At 40.7% G+C, this 23,737-nt stretch overlaps 2 protein-coding genes across 2 annotated transcripts; both read left to right on the top strand.

The window, feature by feature from the left end:
• The first annotated feature begins 3,292 nt into the window (after positions 1-3,292).
• LOC116373389 (ferritin, middle subunit-like) lies at positions 3,293-5,524 on the top strand. The gene is made up of 4 exons (XM_031821933.1): positions 3,293-3,615; positions 3,955-4,101; positions 4,333-4,458; positions 4,928-5,524. The coding sequence occupies exons 1-4, from the start codon at positions 3,514-3,516 to the stop codon at positions 5,081-5,083; spliced, it is 531 nt and encodes a 176-aa protein (XP_031677793.1). The 5' UTR covers positions 3,293-3,513; the 3' UTR covers positions 5,084-5,524.
• A 14,328-nt stretch (positions 5,525-19,852) lies between these two features.
• On the top strand, positions 19,853-22,212 carry LOC116373390 (ferritin, middle subunit-like). Its single transcript, XM_031821934.1, has 4 exons — positions 19,853-20,161; positions 20,514-20,660; positions 20,890-21,015; positions 21,480-22,212. The coding sequence occupies exons 1-4, from the start codon at positions 20,060-20,062 to the stop codon at positions 21,633-21,635; spliced, it is 531 nt and encodes a 176-aa protein (XP_031677794.1). The 5' UTR covers positions 19,853-20,059; the 3' UTR covers positions 21,636-22,212.
• Positions 22,213-23,737: the final 1,525 nt, after the last annotated feature.

The following is a 23,737-nucleotide window of genomic DNA, read 5'->3' as shown; positions in this document are numbered from 1 at the left end:
AGGAGAGCATTTGAGGTCAGTGGCGATTTCAGCATGTAAATCTTGGTGGGGAAAAAATGTATATGCATGCCAGCAAAGTAACTACACCACACCACACCACACTAAACAATACATGTATTGCACTTTAACGGTGCCCAAACTGTTAGGACCTACATAAAGCTGTTCCAACAGCAGTCCCAACACCTTACTACTGCTATACCTGGCAGCAATACAGTTCATTCAGCCTCAATTACTGCCTTTAAAAAAACACATATTTGATATGGCTGATTTGCCATATCAGTTGTTTCTACTGACAATTGAAAAGTACAAATTATGGCATAAGGGTACGATGAGCAGACAAGAGGCAATCCGTAATTTCGATTAAGACATTAATGTGAGAGGTATGACGAACGTAGTCAATATAACTATTTGTTCAGCACTTTTGAAATGTACAGCGACAGAATTCAGATCATGGGCTTTTCAAGTGCCTTTTACTAAGAAGTTGCTTCCATCTGGCCACTCTACCATAAAGGCTTGATTGATGGAGTGCTGCAGAGATGGTTGTCCTTCTGGAAGGTTCTCCTATCTATACAGAGGAACTAACCGCCTTAAAATGGATTTTTTTGTTGTTGTCAATATTCTGAACAAATATTGTAATCACTGTTCTGCAACATATGCTTCAACAATTAATGTGTTTGCTGTGCTAGACCTAAGGGATAATGTTAGCTTTATAATTGTTATTTCATGTTCAAAATCTAGAAAACCATGCCAGATTGCTAGCTAAATTAGCCCTGGAGCATTTAATATGGCAATAAAACAAAACAAAAATGTTTGGAGATGTGTATTACACATTTATGAATAATCTAATGTTAGCATTAAATAATCAAGGACTTTAAACACTTGTTGGACAATAATTGTACAAATGAAATGCCTTTTATGGTGTCTGACGAAATTGACCATATCCACTTAGTTGCATTTAATGAAAAAATAGGAGGTTGTTCCTTTACATGGTGTTAATAGCTGATACTTTGGTGTGTCAAAAAATAATCTTCACATTTAGTTAAAATTAAGACAAATATTTGTAGAAAAAAGTGGATTGTCCCATCTTTTAAGAATCCCTGAGCTTTAAAACAGCAAAAATTATCTCTGCCCCATGACAAAAAAATCCATAGCTTGTAGCTACACTAAATATGATATAACCAAAGATTGTTGTTATCCAGCATTTCTGGACATTACAGGTAAGCCTAATCAAAACACTGCAATAGACTCTACAACTAACCTGGTATTGGCGGTACTCTACCAGTTATCCTAAACATGTCAATTTCCAGTTGCAAGTGGTTCTAGATATACCAGAGAAAATGCAGATAGATAGTAAATAAAAATGTTTTTCTGAGTTTTCTCTGGTGTTTGTGCATTTGCCTGTTGCCTTTTCTTTGTGCACTTGTCTGTTTCCTTTTCTTTGCAGGTTTTGCCTTACACAATCTAGTGCAGGAGTATTCAATTTACCCTACGAGGTCAGGGACATCTCCCTAAAAACGGGGATATTTCCGGGGACAGGCCACCAAAAACGGGGACAGGCCACCAAAAACAGGGACGTCTGGTCACCCTACTTTAGTTGAGCTTACTAGCGCTTCGCCTGTCTACCGGAAGCGGTTGCTTTGCAACCTCTTGCTAGCTTGTGAGCATAACAAATTACTATCTAGACATCATACGATTTCGGATATGATGGTAAATTCAATCTGGAGTGCCAGAGTACGCTCTGGGCATTCGTAAATTCAGAGCGTTGTCAGATTGTCCGTTTGTAAATTCAAAGCGTTTCGCATTCGGAGCGTTCAGAGCCCACACTGGACGCTCTGGCCGAGGAGTAGGGTTGATCCGAGCGTTTTGACCTCACAACGGCAATTAAGCACCCAAGCTAACTGGCTATCTTTGGCTAGCTTGCTAGCTACTTCCAGACACAAATGAGAGAACCCCTCACTGTGACCATTTTACTCTCCCTAGCAAAGCTGGTTATGCTGTTTTCATGTTATCCAGAGCATTGGTGACTGTAACTGTGTTGCTGGCAACAATTTAATTATACTTTTTTGCAGATGTTTACTGATACCGGTTATATTCAACAGGTGTTACGGTTGTCAAATTAATCAATTAATCTGTTCTTTGGCACACTCAGATGAGAGTGCTCTGAAATCGGAGGCGATAGCCAGAGTGAATTGACAATGTTCATTGAGAACGCACAATGACTAGCTAAGCCTGATGTATTAATAGCCAACTAAATTTGTGTTTGGTAGCTAGCTAACATAACGGTACATACTGCTGCAATGATATGCTACGCGTTTCGTAAGGATAGCGTAGCAAAGATATTGTAACGTAACTTATTTGAAAATTCATTACATCGCAAAAATTTTGTCATAATTAGTTATAGCACTGAAATTGTATCCGCTCTCGTCTCACTTCGGCACCATATTTTCTGCCATTTTCTTAAAATATTATGAGGCCACGCCTGTTTTCTGAAGAATTGCCTTATGGGCCCTGAAAGCACGTAAATAATGTCCACTGCTTGAAAAGTTCATATTTTGGCTAATCTGGCATACTAACTATATCCATACTATGACCAGTAAACATACTATATACTCCACTTACATCACAAGTAGTATGGTTAGTGCGGTTAGTATGAGTATTCACAGCTGGTTCGAATACAGCAAGGTTTTTCTTTTGACTGCATTCTGGAAAAGGTCAATAATTAAGCTTCATGTGTTATTGAAACATGTGCTCTTAGAGAATGAAACAGAATTTTACAGACCTGTGTCTCAAAGTTCAATTCCTTATATAACCTAAATCAAATATAGACACAGACTATTTCTCAATTAGCCTAATATTAGAATAAATGTTCCAATTTTCTTCTAAGGATATAACAAACACACACATTTTTCAACAATAACCGCTGTTGTTAGACCTGCACTGTAGCATTGCTTTTGGCTGATACTACTGCTTTAGATGTGGATGTATGTGGCATTCCGGAAACTTTGAGAAAAATATGTTTAGTTGTGCGTGTTGTTCACACGCGTACCTGCCCTCTCGTTGGCTAGAATGGTCCCACCTGATCTTGCCTGTCTTCATTCGTTGAGCACATGTATTTCCATTGATAGAGTGGTCACTCGGCTCTCTTGTCAATATATTTAAAACAATCTTTGCTTCTGGTCATGTGTATGAGTGGGCTCGTCTTTAAATGACCCGCCTAGTTCCTGTTGAAATTCTAAATGTGATTGGCTACGCTCTGTGAGGGTGGATTTCACAGACCCATTCCGTTTGGAACAATAAATAGAGCGAACAAGGCTCCTTCCAGTTCACAAGTCTGAGAAGACGCATGAAGAAGTTCTTGCTTCAACAGTGATTGAACGGAACTCCTCTGCCTTCGTCCCGCATCATAGAACATTGCTGGTTGTCGACATAGCACTTACTTGAACTGTAATAGCAAAATAGTCGAAGAAACTATTTTTGTACCTTTTATTTAGATATTGAAGAAAATCTGCCGAAATGGAGTCTCCGATCCGCCAGAACTATCACCACGATTGCGAAGCTGCTATCAACCGGATGATTAACTTGGAGATGTTTGCCTCCTACACCTACACTTCAATGGTAAGGAGTTTACCAAGATTACCGTTTTGTTTTACCTGTATTATTCCTGGGCCTAAATGCCTCTTTTTCACCTTTTTATTCTGTTGGCCTAGATAATTAATTGCCAAGAAATTCCGTGAAGTGGATATTCTTATTTTTTTTCAAATGCAGCGGGCAATCTATCTTTGACAGAGTGCGTAACAACTTCTTGACAGTTTAATTGGCAGGTTACAAAGTAGACTACAGACTAGACAGATTCATTCCTTTGTCATCAAGTTTAGTTGCCACAACAAGAACATAATGCTCTGTCACGTTTGACATTTTTTTTTCTTCTAACCATACGGTTGTTTATCCACCCAGGCTTTCTATTTCTCCCGTGACGATGTTGCTCTGTCTGGCTTCGCGCATTTCTTCAAGGAGAACAGCGACGAGGAGCGGGAGCACGCCGACAAGCTACTCTCCTTCCAGAACAAGCGAGGTGGACGCATTTTACTCCAGGACATCAAGGTGAGCACCTGAGCGTCGAAAAACACATTTAGATTGTAGCCTGAAATAAATGACTTTACCACTTGTACACACTCTCCTCCATGGAGTATGTTGATCTAGATAACCTGGAGTCCTGAACATACTGCCTCTAACCACTGAACTGAAAGTGTAAGGGGTGTAACTAAACGTAATCCTCACCTTAACATCTGCTAGTGGTCATTAACATTTCTGTGTTCACTCTGTCCTGTGTAGAAGCCAGAACGTGATGAGTGGGGCAATGGGCTGGAGGCCATGCAGTGTGCTCTGCAGCTGGAGGAGAATGTGAACCAGGCCCTGCTGGACCTGCACAAGATTGCCTCTGACAAGGGTGACCCCCATGTAAGTTATGGTGGAAACACATGTATGTATCACATAGAATACAGGTACTGTCTCAGGAGATGATCAGGTTGTTGTAGCTCTACTAATTAATGACATGATTGTGACCTGCTTCACATGCACACAATAGTCCACAGATGCACACTATGCCGTTAATGCAAAAGTTTGCATAAAGTGCAGCAGGTTGTCTAGTGGTTAGAGCTTTGGGCCGGTAAGAGGTTGCTGGTTTGAATCCCGGTGCTGAGAATGTAAAAATATGTTCTGCCCTTGAACAAGGCAGTTAACCCAGTGTTCCACATTAGGATGCCAATGTCAATAAGTATTTGTTCTTAACGGACTTGCCTAGTTAAATAATAAACTGCAGACACCTCATTATCTTCCCTTATTCCATTACCACCAGGCTCTTGTGTGTTACTGTATCTACAATGGGCTGTAGTCATTCTCTTGTCTGACCTGTGTTTTCGCTCTTTAGCTGTGCAACTTCTTGGAGACCCATTACCTGAATGAGCAGGTGGAGGCCATTAAGAAGCTGGGTGACTACATCACCAACCTCACCAAGATGGATGCTGTCAAAAACAAGATGGCAGAGTACCTGTTTGACAAGCACACCCTGGGAGGCCAGAGCTAAACTACTTTCATCCCCAGGCTACGGCCTCCAGCCTCAGACCAGGACTCCTGGCTACTCTGATAGATCCTACTGGCTTTGCATTTATAGGGAGGGGAGAGTGTTAAACTGGTGTCTTGAGATGTTTCTGTTGACAACACTACTTGTATTTGAGGCAAGGCTTCTTGTAAAACAATTAAAAAATATTACTAAAGGTTGTTTTAAGTGTTGACCTGTAGTAATGGATGTTGTATCAGTCTTCAGGTTCTTTGCGCTCTCTTACTGATCATCTTCATACCAGTGATAAATAGTGTTAATTGTAGACCTACTAGTGGCTGAGGGTCACAACAATAGGAGAAGTTTAACATGAGGTTTATGAAGGATTTTACCTCTGACCACAGAGGGTGTCCTTTACTGTATCTTATAATAGTGCCATGTCAATAAAGCGACCAACTGTCAACACAAGCTCCATAGGGTTGAAATGTTAACTACAGTTGATGTGTACCTTTACTCTGTGCATCACAAGTTTATTAGACAGCCTAGAGGTCAATCAAACCTGTCAACCAGCTGTGATGGGAAGTTCAGCTTTTACTGACACCTACTAAATATGTATTCATTGTGTTTCAGTTGATAATGCCCAATTGTTCCCCTACAGCAAATTATGAACTGTGTGCTCCAAATAGTAATGAGTCTTCAAGCCTCTCGTTCACGCTAAGGGACTAATTGGAGCTGTCAAATGGTTGCAGCGCTACTGGTAATTCACTGAAGAATCATTTTGGTAATTGACAGGCAAGCTCAACTTAAACTTGAACTGGGAAAAATGTTGATAGACATTGTTAATGTGTCCATATGGTACATGAGTTCCTATTGGCCACCTGGTTAAAGGGGAAAATTGCCTAATCAGCAATTGCATTTTTAATAATTGCTGCTATATTCTTTCCACAACTGCCACCAACATTTAAAACCAAGAAGTATTGAGTATCTATCGCAAAACCTAATGGGGATCCTAATAAAATACCAATTACCAAATTGGGGTGATTTGGGCTGCAGAATGAAGGAAAAGCAGCCAACAAGTACTCAGCATATGTGGGAACTCCAAGACTGTTTGGAAAAGCATTCCCGATGAAGCTGGTTGAGAGAATGCCAAGAGTGTGCAAAGTTGTCATCAAGGCAAAGCGTGGCTACTTTGCAGAATCTAAAATTGTAAATATATTTGTGTTTCACACAATTTTGGTTCAGGATTCCATGTGTTTTTTCATAGTTTTGATGTCTTCACTATTACTATACATTGTGGCAAAAAGTAAAAAGTTGAATGGGTAGGTTTGTCCAAACTTTTGATTGGTACTGTATATGCTTCAATAGTCTGTGCGGGAGGGAGGGGGCATGTGAGGACCTGAGCTCTATTATTTTATTTTATTTTACCTTTATTTAACCAGGTAGGCAAGTTGAGAACAAGTTCTCATTTACAATTGCGACCTGGCCAAGATAAAGCAAAGCAGTTCGACAGATAAAACGACACAGAGTTACACATGGAGTAAAAACAAACATACAGTCAATAATGCAGTATAAACAAGTCTATATACAATGTGAGCAAATGAGGTGAGAAGGGAGGTAAAGGCAAAAAAGGCCAAGATGGCAAAGTAAATACAATATAGCAAGTAAAATACTGGAATGGTAGTTTTGCAATGGAAGAATGTGCAAAGTAGAAATAAAAAAATAATGGGGTGCAAAGGAGCAAAATAAATAAATAAATTAAAATTAAATACAGTTGGGAAAGAGGTAGTTGTTTGGGCTAAATTATAGGTGGGCTATGTACAGGTGCAGTAATCTGTGAGCTGCTCTGACAGTTGGTGCTTAAAGCTAGTGAGGGAGATAAGTGTTTCCAGTTTCAGAGATTTTTGTAGTTCGTTCCAGTCATTGGCAGCAGAGAACTGGAAGGAGAGGCGGCCAAAGAAAGAATTGGTTTTGGGGGTGACTAGAGAGATATACCTGCTGGAGCGTGTGCTACAGGTGGGAGATGCTATGGTGACCAGCGAGCTGAGATAAGGGGGGACTTTACCTAGCAGTGTCTTGTAGATGACATGGAGCCAGTGTGTTTGGCGACGAGTATGAAGCGAGGGCCAGCCAACGAGAGCGTACAGGTCGCAATGGTGGGTAGTATATGGGGCTTTGGTGATAAAACGGATTGCACTGTGATAGACTGCATCCAATTTGTTGAGTAGGGTATTGGAGGCTATTTTGTAAATGACATCGCCAAAGTCGAGGATTGGTAGGATGGTCAGTTTTACAAGGGTATGTTTGGCAGCATGAGTGAAGGATGCTTTGTTGCGAAATAGGAAGCCAATTCTAGATTTAACTTTGGATTGGAGATGTTTGATATGGGTCTGGAAGGAGAGTTTACAATCTAACCAGACACCTAAGTATTTGTAGTTGTCCACGTATTCTAAGTCAGAGCCGTCCAGAGTAGTGATGTTGGACAGGCGGGTAGGTGCAGGCAGCGATCGGTTGAAGAGCATGCATTTAGTTTTACTTGCATTCAAGAGCAATTGGAGGCCACGGAAGGAGAGTTGTATGGCATTGAAGCTTGCCTGGAGGGTTGTTAACACAGTGTCCAGAGAAGGGCCGGAAGTATACAGAATGGTGTCGTCTGCGTAGAGGTGGATCAGGGACTCACCAGCAGCAAGAGCGACCTCATTGATGTATACAGAGAAGAGAGTCGGTCCAAGAATTGAACCCTGTGGCACCCCCATAGAGACTGCCAGAGGTCCGGACAGCAGACCCTCCGATTTGACACACTGAACTCTATCAGAGAAGTAGTTGGTGAACCAGGCGAGGCAATCATTTGAGAAACCAAGGCTGTCGAGTCTGCCGATGAGGATATGGTGATTGACAGAGTCGAAAGCCTTGGCCAGATCAATGAATACGGCTGCACAGTAATGTTTCTTATCGATGGCGGTTAAGATATCGTTTAGGACCTTGAGCGTGGCTGAGGTGCACCCATGACCAGCTCTGAAACCGGATTGCATAGCAGAGAAGGTATGGTGAGATTCGAAATGGTCGGTAATCTGTTTGTTGACTTGGCTTTCGAAGACCTTAGAAAGGCACGGTAGGATAGATATAGGTCTGTAGCAGTTTGGGTCAAGAGTGTCCCCCCCTTTGAAGAGGGGGATGACCGCAGCTGCTTTCCAATCTTTGGGAATCTCAGACGATACGAAAGAGAGGTTGAACAGGCTAGTAATAGGGGTGGCAACAATTTCGGCAGATAATTTTAGAAAGAAAGGGTCCAGATTGTCTAGCCCGGCTGATTTGTAGGGGTCCAGATTTTGCAGCTCTTTCAGAACATCAGCTGAATGGATTTGGGAGAAGGAGAAATGGGGAAGGCTTGGGCGAGTTGCTGTTGGGGGTGCAGTGCTGTTGTCCGGGGTAGGAGTAGCCAGGTGGAAAGCATGGCCAGCCGTAGAAAAATGCTTATTGAAATTCTCAATTATGGTGGATTTATCAGTGGTGACAGTGTTTCCTATCTTCAGTGCAGTGGGCAGCTGGGAGGAGGTGTTCTTATTCTCCATGGACTTTACAGTGTCCCAGAACTTTTTTGAGTTAGTGTTGCAGGAAGCAAATTTCTGCTTGAAAAAGCTAGCCTTGGCTTTTCTAACTGCCTGTGTATAATGATTTCTAGCTTCCCTGAACAGCTGCATATCACGGGGGCTGTTCGATGCTAATGCAGAACGCCATAGGATGTTTTTGTGTTGGTTAAGGGCAGTCAGGTCTGGGGAGAACCAAGGGCTATATCTGTTCCTGGTTCTAAATTTCTTGAATGGGGCATGTTTATTTAGGATGGTTAGGAAGGCATTTTTTAAAAATATCCAGGCATCCTCTACTGACGGGATGAGATCAATATCCTTCCGGGATACCCCGGCCAGGTCGATTAGAAAGGCCTGCTCGCAGAAGTGTTTCAGGGAGCGTTTTACAGTGATGAGTGGCGGTCGTTTGACCGCTGACCCATTACGGATGCAGGCAATGAGGCAGTGATCGCTGAGATCTTGGTTGAAGACAGCAGAGGTGTATTTAGAGGGGAAGTTGGTTAGGATGATATCTATGAGGGTGCCCGTGTTTAAGGTTTTGGGGAGGTACCTGGTAGGTTCATTGATAATTTGTGTGAGATTGAGGGCATCAAGTTTAGATTGTAGGATGGCTGGGGTGTTAAGCATGTTCCAGTTTAGGTCGCCTAGCAGCACGAACTCTGAAGATAGATGGGGGGCAATCAGTTCACATATGGTGTCCAGAGCACAGCTGGGGGCAGAGGGTGGTCTATAGCAGGCGGCAACAGTGAGAGACTTGTTTTTAGAGAGGTGGATTTTTAAAAGTAGAAGTTCAAATTGTTTGGGTACAGACCTGGATAGTAGGACAGAACTCTGCAGGCTATCTTTGCAGTAGATTGCAACACCGCCCCCTTTGGCAGTTCTATCTTGTCTGAAAATGTTGTAGTTTGGAATTAAAATGTCAGAGTTTTTGGTGGTCTTCCTAAGCCAGGATTCAGACACAGCTAGAACATCCGGGTTGGCAGAGTGTGCTAAAGCAGTGAATAGAACAAACTTAGGGAGGAGGCTTCTAATGTTAACATGCATGAAACCAAGGCTATTACGGTTACAGAAGTCGTCAAAAGAGAGCGCCTGGGGAATAGGAGTGGAGCTAGGCACTGCAGGGCCTGGATTCACCTCTACATCGCCAGAGGAACATAGGAGGAGTAGAATAAGGGTACGGCTAAAAGCTATGAGAATTGGTCGTCTAGAACGTCTGGAACATAGAGTAAAAGGAGGTTTCTGGGGGCGATAAAATAGCATCAAGGTATAATGTACAGACAAATGTATGGTAGGATGTGAATATAGTGGAGGTAAACCTAGGTATTGAGTGATGAAGAGAGAGATATTGTCTCTAGAAACATCGTTGAAACCAGGAGATGTCATTGCATGTGTGGGTGGTGGAACTAATAGGTTGGATAAGGTATAGTGAGCAGGACTAGAGGCTCTACAGTGAAATAAGCCAATAAACACTAACCAGAACAGAAATGGACAAGACATATTGACATTAAGGAGAGGCATGCTTAGTCGAGTGATCAAAAGGGTCCGGTGAGTGGAGAGGTTGGTTGGTGATTTAGACAGCTAGCCAGGGCATCGGTAGCAAGCTAGCATAGGATGGAGGTCTGTTGTTAGCTACCTCTTGCGTTCCGTCAGTAGATTAGTGGGGTTCCGTGTGGTAGAGGGGATTAATCCAAATCACACAACAACAAAAATAAAAACAATAGATATAGTTATAGAGGCCCAAGAAGAAAACATAATAATAATAATAAAAAATAAAAATATATATATATAAAAAAAATTGTCCGATTGTCTATTCAGATAGCAGCCGGTAAGACAGCTAACGGTTAGCAGGCCGCAGATGGGCGTTCAGGAGCCAGCCGAATAACTCCTTCGGGTAGATAACGTCGGCAGTCCAGTTGTGAAGGCCCGGTGGGGCTCCGCGAAAGCAGTAAAACGGGTCCGGATAGGTGACTGCAGCCCAGGTGTGATTGATGGAACTCAGGAGTGATTGACGGAGCTTGCTAGCTCCGGAATAATTGATGTTTGCTCCGGAATCGACGAAGGCCGATAGTCACACGGATAGCAGCTAGCTAGCTGTGAGATCCGGGTATGAATGTCCAGAGAGCAGTCGAAATCCAGGGACATGGAGAGAAAAATTGGTCCGGTATGTTCCGTTCCGAGCCGCGCTGCGCCGTACAGAACTGGCGATAGATTTTCGAGCTAAAGGATAGCTGATGACCACAAACCGTGGTTAGCTGAATACTAACGATTTGCCAGTAAAGGAGCTAACTAGCTTCTGAACTAGCTTCTGGATTAGCTTCTGGCTAGTTTCAGGCTAGCTTCTTGGAGTTTCTGGCTAGCTTCTTGGAGGATTACAGATCTGAGGTAAATAATACTTTTTTATAAATATACATTGGTGAGGCGGGTTGCAGGAGAGTGTTTTGAAGATGAGTTGATGAAAAATAAAATGTATGTGAAAAAGTTGTAAATATATATATATACAGGACACGACAAGACGAGGACAAAAGACGTCTGAACTGCTATGCCACCTTGGTTTAGAGCTTGGTTTATGACCATGCCTCAGAACTACCTGGCCTGAAGACTCTCCAGTCCACCTGGTTGTGCTGCTGATCCAGTTTCTGCTGTTCTGCCTGCAGCTATGGAACCCTGACCTGTTCACTAGACATGCTACCTTATCCCGGGACCTGCTGTTTCGTTTCTCCATCAACCTCTGAATGCTGGGCTATGAAAAGTTAACTGACATTTACTCCTGAGGTGCTGACATGTGTCCTCTATAACCACTGTGATTATTATTTGACCCTGCTTGTCACCTATGAACGTCTGAACATCTTGAAGAACGATCTGGCCTTAATGGTCATATACAGTGCATTCAGAAAGTATTCAGACCCATTGACTTTCTCCACATTTTGTGACGTTAAAGCCTTATTCTAAAATGGATTAATTGTTTTTCCCCCTCATCAGTATACACACAATATCCCATAATGACACAGCAAAAACAGGTTTTCAGACATTTTTGCAAATCTATATAAAAAATAAATAAATATGGAAATATTGCATTTACATAAGTATTCAGACCCTTTGCTCAGTACTTTGTTGAAGAACCTTCGGCAGTGATTACAGCCTCAAGTGTTCTTGGGTATGATGCTACAAGCTTGGCACACTTGTATTTGTGGAGTTTCTCCTATTCGTCTCTGCAGATCCTCTCAAGGTCTGTCAGGTTGGAGGTGGAGCGTCGCTACACAGCGATTTTCAGTTCTCTCTAGAGATGATCGGGTGCATGTCCGGGCTCTGGCTGGGCCACTCAAGGACATTCAGAGACATGTCCCAAAGCCACTCCTGTGTTGCCTTGGCTGTGTGCTTAGGGTCGTTGTCCTGTTGGAAGTTGCACCTTCGCCCCCAGTCTGAGGTCCTGAATGCTCTGGAGCTTGTTTTCATCAAGGATCTCTTTGTACTTTTCTTTGTTCATCTTTCCCTCGATCCTTGCTAGTCTTCCAGTCCCTGCCACTGAAAAACATTCCAACGCTATGATGCTGCCATCACCATGATTCACCGTAGGGATTGTGCCAGGTTTCCTCCAGACGTGTCACGTGGCATTCAGGCCAAAGAGTTCAGTCTTGGTTTCATCAGATCAGAGAATCTTGTTTCTCATGGTCTAAGTCTCAAGCCATGTTCTGTTTCACTTGTGATTGTCTCCACACCCTCCAGGTGTCAATTATTTTCCCCGGTGTATTTATCCCTGTGTTTCCTGTCTCTCTGTGCCAGTTCGTAATGTCAAGTCAACCAGTGTTTATTTCCCGTGCCCATGATTTTTCTTATTTCTCTTTTGCCCGTCCTCCCGGTTTTGACCCTTGCCAGCAGCTTCAACTTTTAGAAGATTAGCAGGATAGTTAGGCTAATAATTTCAACCACATACAGTAAATATATTCAAGTTCACAAACATTAACTATTTGAAACTCAACCGCTTTTTCTATAATCCTGCAGATTTTTTTATATTTCTCCAACGCCTCCAACATTACGCATGCCTGCCCATCAATGGTATTGGGAATCTGCTGACACTTGAGAGCTCATCTGAATTAGAAATCAAACTCTGGTTCTCTTATTGCAGACCAAATTGTATACCTTTTCCCCAGTTGTTTTTTAGAGAACATTGTATTGCAAGGTATGCTACAGTATATGTGTAGGATATGCTGTGTTGGCTAATTTGCATATGCAACTTAGTTTTTAAACGTACATTCTAGCATTCTTGACACACACATCTTTCTATCTAAACGCTTTTGCTTGGCTTTCTACGCAAAATAAATGATTGAATGTTTATTTAAGCCAGCAGCTTGTAACTTGAAATGAGACATATAATCAGTTAAAAACATGACAACAACAAAAAATGTCCCTGACAGATAGCTAATGAAACACTAGCCTCATGACCAGGCAAATTGACAGTTACAGTAGCAGGCTAGGCTAGTCAAACTAACGTTTGCTAGCTTAGAAAGAAACTTGGCTAAATGGTCAACAGAGTTACCTCTTCATGGGACAATTTGTATTGCATGCTGCACTTTTCAAGTACACTCAAAAACAGATGTTTAACTCAAGCAGTTTGAGTTTTCAGACCTCACTTGAGGCTGTGTTTACATCCTAGATAGAAACAGTTTTAAACTACACTTTTTATGAGAATATGTGCAAGAATTGAAGGTGCCAACAACTGTTATAGTTATAATAAGAATGTTTTACTGTCAAATATAAAAAATCTGCTCCTCCCTCGATCGGGATAATTTTTCCTGCTTCTGCCCACAACCTACAGGCTACTGCATATTTGAATGAATACTTGAGAGAGTAGCCCCCCATTCACATTCTATTCCATATTCTGAGCCATAGGCCTATCCAAGCCTTTACACTTAATGTAGTTGGTCTAAAGTTGGCATCGCGACACTCACTTTAATTTGATTGATAATGTATTTCTATCCCAGTTCACTTTTACTACAACAAAGTAATCAGCCTCTTTGTTTTCAGCTAGACTAACACAATACTTGTTTAATTTTATTCATTATAGAATCTTCAGCTTATTAGGACTGAACATGATTTATTTTATAACCATGTATGTATGTATGTACGTATGTACGTATGTATGTATACTTTTTAATGAATTGATAGTGCAATTAAAGTGTGTAATCAAGTCAGCAGCTTCTTGACTTTACGTGCCTCGACTACTATTAAGTTAATTGAATATTACACATTATTCATGTTGTGCCATATTCTGGTCTAGTGGTAATGCTGCTGACTCTGAACCATACATGGATTCAAACCCTGCCTACACATTCATATCTATATTCTTCTACCTTTCTGTCACCCCCCTCTCATTCATAACTTGATATCTCAATAAAGAAAGAGAAAATACTAATATATACAGTGGGGCAAACAAGTATTTAGTCAGCCACCAATTGTGCAAGTTCTCCCACTTAAAAAGATGAGAGAGGCCTGTAATAATAGGTACACTTCAACTATGACAGGCACAATGAGAAAAAAAATCCAGAAATTCACATTGTAGGATATTTTATGAATTTATTTGCAAACTATGGTGGAAAATAAGTATTTGGTCACCTACAAACAAGCAAGATTTCTGTCTCTCATAGACCTATAACTTCTTCTTTAAGAGGCTCCTCTGTCCTCCACTCGTTACCTGTATTAATGGCACCTGTTTGAACTTGTTATCAGTATAAAAGACACCTGTCCACAACCTCAAACAGTCACACTCCAAACTCCACTATGGCCAAGACCAAAGAGCTGTCAAAGGACACCAGAAACAAAATTGCAGACCTGCACCAGGCTGGGAAGACTGAATCTGCAATAGGTAAGCAGCTTGGTTTGAAGAAATCAACTGTGGGAGTAATTATTAGGAAATGGAAGACATACAAGACCACTGATAATCTCCCTCGATCTGGGGCTCCACGCAAGATCTCACCCCGTGGGTCAAAATGATCACAAGAACAGTGAGCAAAAATCCCAGAACCACACGGGGGGACCTAGTGAATGACCTGCAGAGAGCTGGGACCAAAGTAACAAAGCCTACCATCAGTAACACACTACGCCGCCAGGACAAAGAATGCTGAGTTGCATGCAAAGAACACCATACCTACTGTGAAGCATGGGGGTGGAAACATCATGCTTTTGTGCTGTTTTTCTGCAAAGGGACCAGGACGACTGATCCGTGTAAAGGAAAGAATGAATGGGGTCATGTATTGTGAGATTTTGAGTGAAAATCTCATTCCATCAGCAAGGGTATTGAAGATGAAACATGGTTGGGTCTTTCAGCATGACAATGATCCCAAACTCACTGCCCGGGCAACGATGGAGTGGCTTCGTAAGAAGCATTTCAAGGTCCTGGAGTGGCCTAGCCAGTCTCCAGATCTCAACCCCATAGAAAATCTTTGGAGGGAGTTGAAAGTCCGTGTTGCCCAGCAACAGCCCCAAAACATCACTGCTCTAGAGGAGATCTGCATGGAGGAAAGGGCCAAAATACCAGCAACAGTGTGTGAAAACCTTGTGAAGACTTACAGAAAACGTTTGACGTCTGTCATTGCCAACACAGGGTATATAACAAAGTATTGAGATAAACTTTTGTTATTGACCAAATACTTATTTTCCACCATAATTTGCAAATAAATTCATTAAATATCCTACAATGTGATTTTCTGGATTTTTTTTTCTAATTTTGTCTGTCATAGTTGAAGTGTACCTACGATGAAAATTACAGGCCTCTCTCATGCTTTTAAGTGGGAGAACTTGGCTGACTAAATACTTTTTTGCCCCACTGTATAAAGAAATTATTTTTTTCAAAACCATGTACTACCCAGACATGGTGAAGGGAACATAAATAGAATAATGGGTTTTGACATTGGTTTTGACTTTCTGAACTGTTATAGTTAGACAAACTGTTTCAAGTAATACATAAAAATTAGTATTTGAGTTCTGATTGACTACATTGACAACATTTTCAGAAAAGTTGTTGTATTTTCCCTTAAATTCACCAGAAACAACCATTCACAACTATTTGTTTAAAAATGCCTTAGTAAGTTACACAGTATATGTAAGTTACATAGTATAGGGTTTGTTCCTGCTGTTCTCTCCTTCTTCCCTTCTTCCTTTTCTTCAAATCTGGTATCAGCCGGTCGTCGCCCATTCATCATCCCTCATGTCTGTTTCTGCAGTCACAAAACTGCACCTCCTGTTTACAGTGGTAAACAGCTTGAGTGAGCTATCTTCATTTTTCCACCATTGTTGGTCTCAAGGTAGTTATTTTCCGTTATCACAGTGACAATGGTGGACGTTGTCACTGTGATAACAGAACAGAACTACCTCGATACTCCAATTAGTATGATATGTTTTGTATGGTGTGTATTAATTTGTGGGTGTCCATCATTCACTTCATATTATATTTTACAAATTGTAATTTGTACAACATGTTACGAATTGCTAAACATATGATATGTTTAGAATTCCAATTTGTTGTGGCTAACGTTAGCCCGGTGGCTAGGTGCTAACATTAGCTAGGTGGCTAGATTTAGCTAGGCTAGGGGTTAAGGGTTAAGGTTAGGTCTAAGGTTAAGGTTAGGAGTTAGGTTAAAGGGTTAGGGTTAGGGGAAGGGTTAGCTAACATGCTAAGTAGTTTCAAAGTAGCTAAATAGTAGTAAATCGTTGCAAAGTTGATAATTAGAAAAAAGCTAAAGTTGTCTGTGATGAGTTACAAGAAACCATTGGGATGCTAGACGTTCGCCTTATATGCTCACCCAAACTTATCCTTTAAGCATGACACATCATTTAGTCAAAAAGTGATGTCCCTTTTCGCAAAAAAAAAAAGGAATGCCAAGTATGTCACAGCCCTTTTTGTAACACTGGTTTAAGCACAAGTCTACTGTCACTCCCAACAGTCTGATCGTCTCATTGTATCCAAATCATTGTTTGCGCTCATAATGAAAACATTACACTATAAAGTGAGGTTCAGTCTAAAACTGTTGATCAAAGTAACAGAGAGCAGGGCACATACTTCAAGGATTATCTATGTTGAAGATACAATGAACCTAGATACAAACAATGAACCTAGATAGTAGCTATGACAAACTGATAGATAGAGCCTGTTTTGGCTTACATTTTAGGAAAAAGGGGGTCCTGTTCTAAAACAATTGGAGTAGAGCTACTACCTTACATACTAGGCCAGGAAAGACCAGGGGCTGTATAAATCAGTGGAAGCTGGGGGGAGGAGCTTCCCCATCCATGTAATGTTATTCAATGTGATCTAAAAGGCTAAACTGATCCTAACCCAGCAGTCTTAGTCTGAGAGGCTTGATGCATACTGCCCCAGAAGACCTAAGTAGTGTTCGAATACCCATACTAACATGCTGTATACTACATACTTAATGAGTACATACTGCGTACAATATACTATTAGTTCATAGGGCTCCCAAGTGGAGCAGCGGTCTATAGCACTGCATCTCAGTGCAAGCGGCGTCACTATAGTACCTGGTTTAAATCCAGCATGTATCACATCCGGCAGTGATGGGCCCAGTGTAGTCCGGGTTTGGTCATTGAAAATAATAATATTATTACTGCTGCAAAGATACGCTATGCGGTTTGTAAGGATAGCGTAGCTAAAGAATTGTAACGTAACTTATTTGAAAATTCATTACATCGCTGAACATTTCTTAACATTTGTCATAGATAGTTAAAAGCAATGAAATTGTATCCGCTCTTTATCTGACTTTGGCAAAATTTTCTGCCATTTAAAAAAAATCTGAAAACGTTGTGAGGCCACGGCCGTTTTCTGAAGAATTGCATTATGGACCCTGAAAGCACGGAAATAATGTCCACTGCTTGTATACTACGTATTTTGGCAAATTTTGTATGACATCCGGGAACTTCTGGCATACTAACTATATCCATACTATGACCAATAACCATACTACATACTCCACTTCCATCACAAATAGTATGGTTAGTGCAGTTAGCATGAGTTTTCGAACACAGCTCTAGTTCTTATGAATACCAATGACGTTTCAACTACATGGCTGAGCAATAACCCAGCACCCTGAAAGCACCCTGTCAACAGTTGTGGAAGATCAGGTCATGTGAACTGAAGTTGTTAGGATTGTACCTTTTTATTACTTTATTACTTTATTTATTTTCATTAGCTGTAAAAAGTTTTCCACTTCAACAGTTTTAGCTTAATAACATATGTGTGGTTAGACGTATGTAGCTACTGATTTTGTGTAGTTATTTCTAATGTAATCAACTTTGACGTACCATTTGTGAAGTCCAATATGTTATTTGAAACCGAAAGGTGTATCAACAAATACCATTTCTACAAAAGCCAGCCTTTCTTTCTCTGTCCACTACTTTATTCCCATACCTCATTCTGAAAATGTTATTGATATAAAAAATATGTGATAAACCCTACAGTTTTTGTTTTGACTGCATTCTGGAAAAGCTACATATGCTATTGAAACATGTGCTCTTAGAGAATGAAACAGAGGTTTACAGAACTGCGTCTCAAAGTTCAATTCCTTTTATATCCTAAATCAAACGTAGATGTAGACTATTTCTAAATTAGCCTAATATTAGAATGAATGTTTAAATTCTTCCTATTTTCTTCAAAGGTTACAACAAACACAGACCTTTTTCAACAATAACCGCTCTAGTTAGACCTGCACTGTAGCATATTGCTTTTGCCTGATACTATGGCTTTAGGTGTTACCAATAGAATTTTACTTTTTAATAAACAACGTTTTTTTTTATAAAAAAATAACAGACCGAGATGAAGCCTTCAAGGCGAGAGCTTTTACTTTGCCCAAAATCTTTCACCGTGAGATAATCCCATTTTATTTTCTAATTACATGAGGATTTTGATTGACTATAAGTTTCATAATGTTTAAGCTGTTACAAATGTACTGATATATGTGGATGCACGTAGCATTTCGGCAACTTTGAGAAAAACGACTTTTAGTGTTGCGTGTTGCTCACACTCATACCTGCCCTCTCATTAGCTAGAATGGTCCCCACCTGTTCCTGTCTTCAATCATTGAGCACATGCATTGCCATTGTGGTCACTCGGCTCTCTTGTCAATATAATAAATTATCTTTGCTTCAGTGTATGAGTGGTTTAGTCATTTATATATATATATATAGATATATCTATATATATTTATTAATTATTATGAGCACAACAATACAAACAAATATACAAAGAAGAGTACATAAACCTAACATAAACCTAACAGACAGGGGTATTACATATCAAGATTCCTTTTCAATTAGTTAAACACTTTTTATTTAATGTTTTTACTTCACCTTTATTTAACCAGGTAGGCCAGTTGAGAACAAGTTCTCATTTACAATTGTGACCTGGCCAAGATAAAGCAAAGCAGTGCGACACAAACAATAACACAGAGTTACACATGGAATAAACAAACATACAGTCAATAACGCAATAGAAAAGAAATATATATATACAGTGTGTGCAAATTAGGTAAGATTAGGGAGGTAGGGCAATACATTGGGCGTAGTGGCGAAGTGATTACAATTTAGCAATAAAACACTGGAGTGATAGATGTGCAGAAGGCCTGCTCTGACAGTTGGTGTTTAAAGATAGTGAGGGAGATATGAGTCTCTTATATTGCTTTTTTGTTTTTACATTTACTGATCTTTTCAAAATAATATTTAAATTCTATCTTAAATAATGTTAAAAGGGGTTTGTTATTTGCCCACTTCATTGTATGGATAAAGAATCTTCCATGAAAGATAAACAAATGAACAATGAAAGTTAAATCAGGGTCCATATCATTTGGATCAAAATAAAAGGTAATATCAGAGTCTCTCAGATTAACATTAATAGTCTTCTCTTTAAGATAAAATCTTCTAACTCACTCCAAAATCTTCTGACATAAGAGCATAAGTATACAATCTGGAATAAGAAAGACATAAAACACAAAAACAATCCATTATTTGGATTAAACAATTATTGAATAATGATGGCCAACGATATGATTTGCAAGAATTCATGAGAACACACAATGTTACATTCAGTCCTGAGGAGTGGGATTGGCATCAAAGATCCGCCAAATTCCTGTTGAAATTCTAAAGGTGATTGGCTACGCTTTGTGAGGGTGATTTCACTGACGCATTCGGTTTGGAACAATAAATAGAGCGAACAAGACTCCTTCCAGTTCACAAGTCTGAGAAGACGCATGAAGAAGTTCTTGCTTCAACAGTGATTGAACGGAACTCCTCTGCCTTCGTCCCGCATTATAGAACATTCCGGATTGATAACATAACACTTACCTGAACTATAATAGCAAGATCGTCGATTAAACCATTTTTTTTGTACCGTTCATTTAGATATTAAAGATAATCTGCCAAAATGGAGTCTCAGATCCGCCAGAACTATCACCACGATTGCGAAGCTGCTATCAACCGGATGATAAACTTGGAGATGTTTGCCTCCTACACCTACACTTCAATGGTAAGGAGTTTACCAAGGTGACCGTTTTGTTTTACCTGTATTGTTCCTGGGCCTAAATGCCTCTTTTTCACCTTTCTTTTTATTCTGTTGGCCTAGATAATTAATAGCCAATTAATTCCGTGAAGTGCATATTTGATTTTTTTAATAAAAAAATGAAGCCGGGAATCTATCTTGGACAGAGCGCGTAACAACTCCTTGACAGGTTAATCGGCAGGTTACCAAGTAGACTACAGACTAGCTTGATTCATGCCTTTGTCATCAAGTTTAGTTGCAACAACAAGAACATAACGCCCAGTCACGTTTGACATTTTTATTTTTTATTCTAACCACACTGTTTTGTTTATCCCCCCAGGCTTTCTATTTCTCCCGTGACGATGTGGCTCTGCGTGGCTTCGCGCACTTCTTCAAGGAGAACAGCGACGAGGAGCGGGAGCACGCCGAAAAGCTACTCTCCTTCCAGAACAAGAGAGGTGGACGCATTTTACTCCAGGACATCAAGGTGAGCGCCTGAGCGTCGAAAAACACATTTAGATTGTAGGTTGTTAAATGTCTTTACCACTTGTACACACTCTCCTCCATGGAGTAAGTTGATCTAGAGAACCTGTAGTCCTGAACATACTGCCTCTAACCACTGAACTGAAAGTGTAAGGGGTGTAACTAAACTTTATCCTCATCTTAACATCTGCTAGTGGTCATTAACATTTCTGTGTTCACTCTGTCCTGTGTAGAAGCCAGAACGTGATGAGTGGGGCAATGGGCTGGAGGCCATGCAGTGTGCTCTGCAGCTGGAGAAGAATGTGAACCAGGCCCTGCTGGACCTACACAAGATTGCCTCTGACAAGGTTGACCCCCATGTAAGTTATGGTGGAACCACATGTATGTATCACATAGAATACAGGTACTGTCCCACGAGATGATCAGGTTGTATCTCTGCTAATTAATGACATGATTGTGACCTGCTTAACATGCACACAATAGTCCACAGATGCACACTATGCCGTTAATGCATGTTTGCAAAAGGTGCAGCAGGTTGTCTAGTGGTTAGAGCTTTGGGCCAGTAACTAAGGTTGCTGGTTTGAATCCCGGAGCTGAGAAGGTAAAAATATGTTCCGCCCCTGAACAAGGCAGTTGACCCACTGTTCCACATTAGGATGCCAATGGAAATAAGGAGGTATTCTTAACTGACTTGCCTAGTTAAATAATAAACTGCAGACACCTCATTATCTTCCCTTATTCCATTACCACCAGGCTCTTGTGTGTTACTGTATCTACAATGGTCTGTATTCATTCTCTTGTCTGACCTGTTTTCCCTCTTTAGCTGTGTGACTTCCTGGAGACCCATTACCTGAATGAGCAGGTGGAGGCCATTAAGAAGCTGGGAGACCACATCACCAACCTCACCAAGATGGATGATGTCAAAAACAAGATGGCAGAGTACCTGTTTGACAAGCACACCCTGGGAGGCCAGAGCTAAACCACTTCCATCCCCAGGCTACGGCCTCCAGCCTCAGACCAGGACTCCTGGCTTCTCTGCTAGATCCTACTGGCTTTACATTTATAGGGATGGGAGAGTGTTAAACTGGTGTATTGAGATGTTTCTGTTTACAACACTACTTGTATTTGAGGCAAGGCTTCTTGTAAAACAATTAAAAAATATCACTAAAGGTTTTAAGTGTTGACCTGTAGTAATAGATGTTGTGTCAGTCTATTCAGGTGCTTTTCTCTTTTACTGAGCTTCTTCATACCAGTGACAATTGTAGACCTACTAGTGGCTAAGGGTCGTAACAATAGGGGAAGTCTAACATGAGTTTTATAAAGGATGTTACCTCTAACCACAGAGGGTGTCATACTGTATCTTGTAATAGTGCCATGTCAATTTAGGGACCAACTTTCAACTCAAACTCCATAGAATTGAAATGGTTAACTACAGTTGTGGACCTTTACTCTGTGCATCACAAGTTTATTAGACAGCCTAGAGGTCAATCAAACCTGTTAACCAGCTGTGATGGGAAGTTCGGCTTTAACTGACACCTAATAAATCTGTACTGATTCAGTTTATTTCAGTTGATAATGCCCAATTGTTCCCCTACAGCAAATTATGAACTATGCTCCATACAATGAGTCTTCAAGCCTCTCGTTCACCATGAGGGGCTGTCATATGGTTGCAGAGCTACTGGTAATTTACTGACTGTCATTTGGTAATTGACAGGCAAGCTCAACTTAAACTTGAACTGGAAAAAATATTGATCGACATTGTTAATGTGTCCATATGGTACATGAGTTCCTAGTGGGTAGGCTACCTGGTTAAAGGGGGAAATAGCCTAATCAGCAATTGCATTTTCAATAATTGCTGCTATATTCTTTTCACAACTGCAACCAACATTTACAACCAAGTATTGATGAGTATCTGCTATCGCAACAGCTAATGGGGATCCTAATAAAATACCAATTACCAAATTGGGATGATTTGGGCTGCAGAATGAAGGAAAAGCAGCCAAAAAGTGCTCAGCATATGTGGGAACTCCAAGACTGTTTGGAAAAGCATTCCAGATGAAGATGGTTGAGAGTGCCAAGAGTGTGCAAAGTTGTCATCAATGCAAAGCGTGGCTACTTTGAAGAATCTGACATTTTAAATATAGATGTGATTAACACTTTTTTGGTTACTTCATGATTCCGTGTATTTTTCATAGTTTTGATGTCTTCACTATTACTATACATTGTGGAAAATAGTAAAAATATAAGTTGAATGAGTAGGTGTGTCCAAACTTTTGATTGGTATTGTATATGCTTCTATAGTCTGGGCAGGGCATGTGAGGACCTGAGCCCTATGACCATGCCTCAGAACTACCTGGCCTGAACACTCCCCAGTCCACCTGGTGATGCTGCTGCTCCAGTTTCTGCTGTTCTGCCTGCAGCTATGGAACCCTGACCTGTTCACTAGACATGCTACCTTATCCCGGGACCTGCTGTTTCGTTTCTCCATCGACCTCTCAACCTCTGAATGCTGGGCTATGAAAAGTTAACTGACATTTACTCCTGAGGTGCTGACATGTGTCCTCTATAACCACTGTGATTATTATTTGACCCTGCTTGTCACCTATGAACGTCTGAACATCTTGAAGAACGATCTGGCCTTAATGATCATATACAGTGCATTCAGAAAGTATTCAGACCCATTGACTTTTTCCACATTTTGTGATGTTAAAGCCTTATTCTAAAACTGATTAATTGTTTTCCCCCCTCATCAGCATACACACAATATCCCATAATGACACAGCAAAAACAGGTTTTCAGACATTTTTGCAAATCTATATAAAAAATAAATAAATACGGAAATATCACATTTACATAAGTATTCAGACCCTTTGCTCAGTACTTTGTTGAAGAACCTTCGGCAGTGATTACAGCCTCAAGTGTTCTTGGGTATGATGCTACAAGCTTGGCACACTTGTATTTGTGGAGTTTCTCCTATTCATCTCTGCAGATCCTCTCAAGCTCTGTCAGGTTGGAGGTGGAGCATCGCTACACAGCTATTTTCAGTTCTCTCCAGAGATGATCGATCGGGTTCATGTCCGG

This window comes from Oncorhynchus kisutch, unplaced genomic scaffold, assembly GCF_002021735.2.
Source record: "Oncorhynchus kisutch isolate 150728-3 unplaced genomic scaffold, Okis_V2 scaffold4033, whole genome shotgun sequence".
Classification (NCBI taxonomy): Eukaryota; Metazoa; Chordata; class Actinopteri; order Salmoniformes; family Salmonidae; genus Oncorhynchus; species Oncorhynchus kisutch.
Note: the sequence above shows the minus strand (reverse complement) of the source record. Positions and strands in the feature narration are given on the sequence as shown.